General features: G+C 34.7%; 1 protein-coding gene across 1 annotated transcript; it reads right to left on the bottom strand.

Moving 5' to 3' along the window:
* Window positions 1–790: 790 nt before the first annotated feature.
* LOC103696369 (potassium channel KOR2-like) lies at window positions 791–9440 on the bottom strand. Its single transcript, XM_039133966.1, is given in 13 exon segments — window positions 791–1135; window positions 2319–2613; window positions 2702–2777; window positions 3508–3696; window positions 3806–4027; window positions 4837–4935; window positions 5046–5126; window positions 5758–6053; window positions 7238–7577; window positions 7704–7767; window positions 8481–8702; window positions 9184–9269; window positions 9271–9440. Coding segments are annotated over 13 exon segments (2184 nt in total). The 5' UTR covers window positions 9376–9440; the 3' UTR covers window positions 791–1026.
* Between the last annotated feature and the right edge of the window lie 137 nt (window positions 9441–9577).

Raw genomic sequence — 9577 nt, 5'->3', positions numbered from 1 at the left:
GAAGATGACTTTATTCTTTAATTTTATGACATTGTTATTGGATTTCAGTAATGTTAATCACAATCTGGCTGCATTGCAATTTCTTAGTTGGTTATAAGATTTTAATATGGATGTCCTACATCTTCTCAACAAATTGCTGTATTGTTAAACCCAAACTCGACACTTGAATATTTTTTTCCCTTTTACCTTATTTCCAATTTGTTTGGGGACTTTCCAACAACTATTAAGCAGTTTTACATAGGTGACTGAGTTTATTAATCAGAAGAAACTTCAAAAGATAGAAGGAAGTCAACTAAGAATGGTAATAGTGATTTCTTTACTGATTATTTGTTTTAACAAGTTAGAATATCCAACTCTTGCAGTAAAATTTTGCAAGTTTTGTTCATAAAAAGTTTTGCAAGCTTTCGTAGCAAAGAAAAAATAAATAAAAAAAAGTTCCTGGTTTTCATTTCATAATGTGCCATCTATTTATTTAAAACAGGCTTCTTGACTGCCTGTCTATAAGGAAAATAAACTGAGTTTCCGATGTAAATTGATTACCTGTAAATTTAAATCACGTCGCCATTCATTTTCATATTAATATAAAATGGTAGCTTAGAACGGATACACAAGAATTCCAAAATATGATTGGTATAGAAAAGGCACCAAAATATATCAATGATAAACAATTAATTATCCTGTTGCCCCTCATGAATTTTAAGAACAGCATTCATAGAAGCCTGTAGATATTAATGCCTCATATAAATTAACTTGAATTACATAAGGGATTGCTTTGATGATCTCTATCAACTTCAATAAAAGGTATTTAGTATTCCTGAAAATTGTCAAGAACTTACAATATTAATGTTGACAGTGACCAAGAGAAAACTTGCTTATATATATGCTTTTTTAGGAAAGTAGGGATATTGGAGAAAGCCTTCAACAATAGAATCCAATAGTGATAGATATTGTGTTGTATGGGTATGAATGTTAAGAACAAATGGACAAATATTTAACAATTGCCTTCGGGGAAGACACCATTATTTTTCAGAGCGACCGCTGGTCGCTCGTGCAATTCGCTTTAGCTTGCTTCAAAATCTTAACTAGTGGTTTGCTTCCGCATCTTTGGCCTTCATCAAGGGGAGTGTTTCCCCACCTACCATGGCATGTAAAAGCTTAGTAAGAACAAGCATGATGAATAACTTTATAAAGCTAACTTATATTTGCTTCAAAAACAACTTTCCAATTTACAATTATATAGATCTCTAGAATGCCTATTAACAGTCTACTGAAGTTACTCATAACTTATTCATCAGTATGGACTAGAGGTAAATTAGTAACATATTTTACAATATTTCTAACCTTTATATATATATATAACATTTCTAGATTAGATTAGAATTTACATGCATTATTCAAAACTTTCAAAAAATAGCTGCATGGAAGAACAGCTAGCATATGCCTACTGAAGTAGTTCAACTATGGAACATAGTTTATTTTTAAGGACTTTTCGGAGACATACAACCTCGAATCGTTAATCAAAATTTAATAATATTTTTATTAAAAAAAAGAAGTTAACAAAATGGAACATTTGTAGAAATACTTTTTAATTTTATTTTGATTAGTATTGTTAGTCAACACCAATATATTTTAGTAAAAGCTAAGCTATATATTGAGTAGATGTGGACTATTCTGCACCTGAGTGTATTGAGGCCTCGATAAACGCAGTCAAAATCAATCTTAAGCATATTAAAATGATGGCCATGTTGTAATTAATGATATAGGTATCTACAAATGAAAAATTATCTATTTTGGAGGTTGTTTACTTATGCATCATTTGGCTTAGCAGTTGACAGCTTTAATGGCTCAATATAATGTTTTCATTTGATTTCAATTTAGAGGAAGTCCAACACATTGGATTTTATATGTTTTGAAGATCTTTATATCATAATTAACGGGTTGCATTTAAAATTTAATAGTCACACTATTTATACCATCCATTTTTTATCCACTTGATGCATTCGTAGATGACTTCCAAATAACATGAATTTTCATCTGTAGGTGTTTTAAATATTGTAGATCGTCATCAGCTATATGGATCATCATTTAAAATTTTCATGATTGATTTTACATCAAGTGTATAAGTTCAGCATAGAGCAATCTACCTCTATTGATCAATTAATAATATGCTTGGAAAGTTAATATCATAAATTAAGAATACTGTTTAAAGTATGAAAACCAAGAATGAACTTCTCCCTAGAAATATAAATTTCAATTGTAATATGTAGCTTAGAAAATAAGACTAGTTTATCTTACAGTTCATAAAGATCAGTGGATACCTATCTTCAAAAAGTACATCTGCTCCAGAGTCTATCAATAACTTGGCCACAAGGTGCAAGCCTTCTGAAGCTGCAATGTGAAGTGGTGTTCTCTGGCAATAGTTTTTGGAGTTTGGATCAACTCCATATTCTAATAACCGTCGCAAAATGTCAATTTTGCTATCTGTCACCACTTTGCAGAGATAACTTCCAGCATCTTCCAAATTCAAAATTGCTCCATTTTCCACAAGAATAGCAGCAATCCTATCATGCCCAGCCTTTACAGCCTCCAACAGTGGAGAATTTCCGAACTTATCTATAAAAGAACACTTATTCATGATTCCTTATTCATATGGAGCTATAAGAAAAACAATTTTTTTTTATTTAGCTCTCCCTTTACTGACCTATACAATTGACATTTGCGCCTCGTTGTATAAGAAATTTCACTATCTCTTCATATCCTTTGCATGAAGCCATATGCTGAAGCAGAGAAATATAAAGAAAGAACATATATAAATTTAGGACTCAATTAAGCTATCACATAATTGTAAAATCAAATTTACCAAGGACTCCAAATTTATACTACATACAAATAACAATTCCAATAAATGTTGTTTCTGTTATGTAACCAGTTAACATGCATTAACATGTTCAAAAGGCAATCTAATGCATAAGGCTCCTGCTATTATGGGTCTGGGGAGGGTCAAATATATCCACAGTCTTATGCCTGCATACATTAGCATAAATAGTTAAGCACAATATAGTCTTGTGCCCATATATTTATTCTTGGTATACAATGCATAGCAATATTAACTATTAGCTCATAAATCAAAGGTTAAAAAAGTGCTGTCTAAAAATGATGTGGGCAATTATAAACATGAAATGATGGTAAGAAAATAAAATTGTGCATGCATGAGTTAAAATTTGGTTTGAATTAGTATTCTTTTTCCTTTTGGCAGGAGCATGGGATTACCCCCTTAGATGCTTTACAAACAACTACAGGTATTGACAAGTATAAGATGCTTCAGGTCCACTGGATGGTAGTTGCTCCAAGTAGCTGAATTGTTTGAGTCTTGTTACAGCATTGGTGAGGACTAAAATAAATTCTTCAAACTAGCGATAGGTAATGCACAAGAAACCACAAATAGATTTGAATGGATTAGAATAAAATTCATAAGATCGAAAGTTGGTCGTGGCACAGAGAAAATACCAGTGCAGTCCTTCCATCGTAATCAGTTTTGCTTGGATCTGCTCCAGCATTTATCAAACCTTTGAGATGATGGAGATCTCCATGATAAGCAGCATTATTTACCCCCAATGCAAGCTCAGCTTCTTGTTTTGCAATAAGATATGTGATATCAGACTCCAACTGCTTGATTCTTAGATCAGTCTCTTTTCCCTAAAAATCAGATATTAGAACTCCATATCTAAAATAAGAAAGGAGAGCAGTTCTTGCTTGCTACTAGTTTCATCATGACAAGAATAAAGTTCATATTTAAGCATCAAACCTCTAGTAGATTGTTGAGTATTTGACGGCTATCCTTGAAGTAAAGTTGTAAAATGCTTGTTAGAGATTGTTTCTCAATTCGTAATAGTTTGCACAGTTCACAAGCACGAACAGTATATGGTTGTGGAATGTTGCACAAGACTGCAACATCGCCAAACACATTGTAAGGAACAAGTCCTGCGACAGATCCCTCTGAGCCATCTATTCCAATAACCACCTCCTCCTGATATAAAATAGTACACCAAATCACATTACAAGCTACTTGAATCATTTAGTTTCCATTTTATTTAATCTTGATTCACTTTCTCCATGGATGCATATGCTATGTCGATGTTTTGATAAGGTATTTAGAAGCCTCCATTCAAAACATGAGATGCAAAAGCTACAATTAACATAGATTGTCTCCTTGTGTTCAAATAAGAAATATAAATCTAGTAACAAGATGTAAAATGACAACCACATTAGATTGGGGACTTTAAGTTTAGCACTTATGGATTCTTTTTGCATGATATGCACAAAATCGCCTCTTAGGTCTTGAAAGAGATAGTAGGATCTCTGTTATAAACATGGATGACAATTTGTAATACATTGCTTGTTGGATATCAGAGCCTTGAGGATGGAAGGTTTATGAGGACTAGACTCTTCAGATTCATATTGGTCTCCACAAGCATATAATGCTTGCAGCCTGCTGATTCTTACACACCAGACAAAATACTCAAAAACTTGATGACCCAGAAAAGTTGATGATAAAGCATATGCTTAGACAACCCAATTAAATGGCTAATTAGGCAGTAAACCAGAGAACAGAATTAGATTGAGACCTAGCCAATACAATCTTTCTGCCATCTTATAACAAATTAAGATAATACCTCATGTATGCATTCTGAGTGGAAATATTGTTTTGGTTCCATGAGAGGGAAAAGGAACTTCAGTCAGATATTTTTTACTTCTAATATACTTCAAATATCTCAGTATACCACAAATAGGTTTAGGTAATCATTATATCAACTGAGGCATGGAAAATGTTGCTACCAGATACCCATGGGATACAATGTAGAGTTGGTCCACTGCACTCCCTTGTTCTAGTATTACTTCTCCTGGGAGGAAGAACTCTTCATTTAGCTTCATTACCTGCATTTACTTAAATAAGTTGTTAAACACCTCTGTTATGCACATGAATCTCTGATACAGAAGCCAATTATAAGAAAAGCAACTTCTGAAAATTTGTGATGGAAACATACAATCTGGTTCAGGAATTCATCTGAACAGCATTTGAAAAGTAGGACTTGCTGAACCATGTCAAAGTATAAGGTTTGAGATATCTGCCACAATATGATGAATAATGGGTCAATTAACTCACACCAATCAAAACGATGTTTCATAATGATACTTCTTGTAGTAGGACAATAACACTCCTATGATTTGTACCATAGGTTACTATTATAATGTCTTAAGTTTTTGTGTATATGTTATCCCTTCATGGACTCGAGTAGAAATGTTCAATAGATAAAAGAACTATCAGATTTGAGTCAATGATGTACAACATTCTTCTTGCAAATCTCTCAGACAAGAAATTGCATTTGTAGAGAAATAAAAGGTAAAATCAAATATATTTTTTTTCCAAGCATTCAGATTGTATTTAGTATTGAGGCCGAGTCTGGCATTCTTCGACAAAAAGTTCTCAAGATTTGGCAAAACCAAGGTACCGTTTTAGTACCAGACCCCATACCAGTGCCACACTATCACTGATTAGTACAATATAGTACGGAGCATGTTCATACCGAATATCCGTACGCCCCCAATACTATGTACTAGTACCAAACCAATATAGTAAGGTACATTCCATACCGTTTGGTTCGATACGATACGGAGAACCTTAGGTGAAAATCTATAATAACTATTTTGGGATATCAATATATCTCTGATAACATATCTAAGTTTAAAAAATAGTACCTTGGATCGAACAGCAACCGGAATGTCTTCAAGAATTGTAGCTTTAGTATAGCTGCTTTCATATTGGAGTCGTAGATGGGCCTTGATTTGGGACCTGATATCTCTGCCAAGCTTATTTCTATTCATGTATTTGATAAGATCTGTCATCTTGTCTCGGAATCTCTCGGTCTTAGACCCCTTAACGATTAATGCAGTCATGTTCCCAATCAAATAAGCCCCGAGTATCATATCGAAAGAGATGTAGATCATGATAAAAATCATTTCTCTAGTATTCACGGCATGTATATCACCATAACCTACATAGGTGCACAACATTTTAACAAACATACATACATACATACATATATATATATATATATATATATATATATATATATATATATATATATATATATATATATGACTAATTTAAAAAAGTGTAATAAATTACATGGAATGCATGTTAAGATGATCAATGGAGGAGGGGACTTTAAAATCTAGTTCCTATGCTTTAAGGATTTTGAAACTATGCAAATTCTCACATCACAAATTGTTCTTTCTTTTTTTAAGGGTTAAAAATTTGATATCTTGAGTGTCAATGCCTATAAGGAAATTTTTAAACTACTATAACAATATTATTGACTCCTAAAGTGAGTGAATTAGCAATTAAATATTGTCAATATTTTTTTGTTCAATTTCCCATATTATAAGAACTCGTATACACACACACAAACACACACATATATATAAAGGGAAATAGGAGAAATACAGTATAAACAATAAAATATACCAATGAGACAGTAGCTAAAAACAGTTTGGTTTATATTCGCATCCTTATACAAGAAATGCAGTTTTTGATGTCCATCGTTATGACCAATTGGAGGCCTACTTCTTACATCAGCTATGTACTAAGTAGACTTTGGATGATTATATAAGGCCAAAGAATCCAAACAATATCTTTTGGCTAAATTTTTTGGGTGAAATCCTAGATTATTTTAAATAATATTAGCAGATCTCGCCCATGGTCCATGTAGAGGAGGACACTATAATATAGGTCTATTTAGATTGTCCATAGGCTAATCGTGGTGTTTGTGATTGGATCTAGATGAATTTGGATCCTTAGTCTAATGAAGACACCGTCGGAATTTAAATGGAAAGAGTATGTGAAAACCTGTGTAGGCATGTATTTGCTCTTACATCGGCTATGCACCGGATAAATCTTGGATACTTATATGTTGCTAGGGAATCCAAACAATATCTTCTGGTTAGTCTTTTTTTGGGTAAAGTCCTAGGTCATTCCTTAAATTTAGATAGGCATGAATTTCACACAATTAACCTCCGATGCTGATTCACCGGTTACTATAGGCAACAAAATAAGGATCATGAACTCTCAACATGGATGAGGGACCCAATCTTGTCGACCAATTGTAACCACACACATCATGAGATAGCATTGAAAGTTAATCGGTGCAGAGGAATTGGCATGTGGTTCAGATCATACCAACAGTTGCCATGGTCACGATTGCGAAGTACAACGATGTAATATATCTTCTCCAAAACTCAATCTCCCTGAAGTGAATGTATTTGTAGTCCCCCAGTGATAGGCTTCCGATCCATGTATATCCTTCTTGCGCTGGCGGCAATGTTGTTGCAAGGTAGTAGAAAATGCATGCAGCTGTGTGTGTGCAGTATAATTCCACTGTGATAAGCTTCACAATCCTTGTAAAAAGGTAGTTGATGCGAATGTCCTTCTCCATCTCCTTGAAGAATTGGAGGATCTTCTTTGCCCGGAACAGGCGTATCCAAATTAGATATCGAATTGCTTCCCTTCTTCCAGTGGCCTGAGACAAGGAAAGATGAAAAAAAAAAAAAGAATAAGAAGTAGTTGTGGTAATATTAGTGCATTCAGGTACATGTATTAATTGAAGTGAGCTTTGTCTCGTTTCTTCTTCCCATTCTAGTTTTACCTTGTAGATGGCATCCCAAGGAAAACATCCAAGAATATCAACAGCAAAACTGCCCTTCACATAGCTGCATGACAAGAATTAGGTTCTTGTAAGTTCTCTAGCTTTGTGTTTGAGAAGGAATGGATGCTAATAATGTCGTGTTCAGAGCTGACACGTCTAGGCTTGCTCAATTAGAAGGTATGGTTTGAAGGTCGTTTTTGAGCTCGAATGGTCGCCAGCTTGAGAAGATCAGGTCTGGACTTGTGAATTGTGGCTTGTCGGATCCCAATGCTCACGCCCCTCTATTTAGCAACTGGAGGTTCTGGGTTCGATAATTAATTGAAGTATTTAGGCCTCAATAATTAAAGTATGGATGGATCTCCCTCCTAAATACTAAGTTAAAGTAGATTAACAACCCAAGCTCGAGTAGGTAAACCAAGCTTGGATCAAGACTTTGCTTGGTTTAAACCATAGTCGCAAGTTTGGCATTCAGGAACAGCTTGGCTAAAGATAAAAGTTCAAATATTGGTACAAATCTAAAATTTTCATCTTGTATTCGGAAAGGATTCAAGTAATTAAAAAAAAAAAGAAAGATAGACAACATTAACAAAAACAAAGAATATAAGAGTTGCAGAAAAATATTTATAAATTTGTTTATGAGAAATCAAGCATTGGACGTGTAAGGAAAAATAACTAATAGCACTTTGCCATGAGAGTGAATGCAAACTAAGCTATAGGAAACATGCAAATCTTGAGCCATGGAGAGTGAGGTGCAGGTCATGGATATGCTGGCCTCACAGCAAGGCAATGCTTCTTCTATTGCAGACCATCTTGTAGGTGTGGAGGTCTCTATAAGCCACAAAGAATTGCAGAACCACATCGACAAGGAAGACTAATTGCACGCAGTCGAGGTCCTGCAACTGCTCCGGCAAGCCTCGAAAGAACCCAAACTCCAATGGTGTGAAGAAGGCCGAGTAGATGGACCACAGAAATATGTTGTTCACCCAAAGCCTATAAAACCTAAGAGAACACCAAAATATTAGTCGAACTGATGGTAAATATGAATTAATTCATATCATAAATAATCGACATGCACAGTTAATATGGCCGATCAAGAGATTTTGACATTAATATATTATGACTCGATGGTTTTCTTTTATGCTAATAATGTCTTAGGAGATTATAATTAAGCATGTTGCATTAATGGATATAGTACGCAGAGATCGTCATATGAACATTTTTCTAAAATCATTAGGACATGAGATCGACGGTTTACCTGGTCGAAGCACGAGGTTCGGAATGCATGGAAACATTCACGTAATTATAAAATAATAAGTAAGAAGACAATATGTTGTTCTCTCTTTTCATGAAGTGGAGAAGTAAATTTGCATCTGAACTAGATGAAGGTCGGTATACGTTCAGGCTTATTGTATACTACTAAATCTTGCTCATGGCATGGTAACATCATGAAGTAGCAAAGCTGAAAGGAATGGTGGATTACCTTCCATTGGGATGTATGACAAAGCTTCTATAGCAATCTTTTGGGATTTTTAAAGCGCTGCTGCTATCCCACCTGCCCCTTAATTCCAAACCCAAACTCTTTGGAGACCAAAGCCAGCCTGCTCCCCACAGACCCATGTAGGTTGTCTACCACCTCATTCAGCTCAAACTCCTCATGGATATCTCCATTCATCTCTCTCCTATGCTCTTCACTTCACTAAGAATGGAAGGCTTAATATATTGCAATCTCTCTCTCTCTCTCTCTCTCTCTCAAATGTGAGTGCGGAGTACAACGGGAGGAGGATCCTATATATAGCTTTTAGCGACTTGTCTTACTAGCTTGAATGTATGGAAGTCCTCCCCTGGAAAGAGAGAGAGAGAGAGAGAGAGAGAGA

The sequence above is a fragment of the Phoenix dactylifera genome, chromosome 14 (assembly GCF_009389715.1).
Source record: "Phoenix dactylifera cultivar Barhee BC4 chromosome 14, palm_55x_up_171113_PBpolish2nd_filt_p, whole genome shotgun sequence".
Lineage (NCBI taxonomy): Eukaryota > Viridiplantae > Streptophyta > Magnoliopsida > Arecales > Arecaceae > Phoenix > Phoenix dactylifera.
The sequence above is the reverse complement of the archived record's forward strand: the minus strand, read 5'-3'. Positions and strand labels throughout refer to the sequence as shown.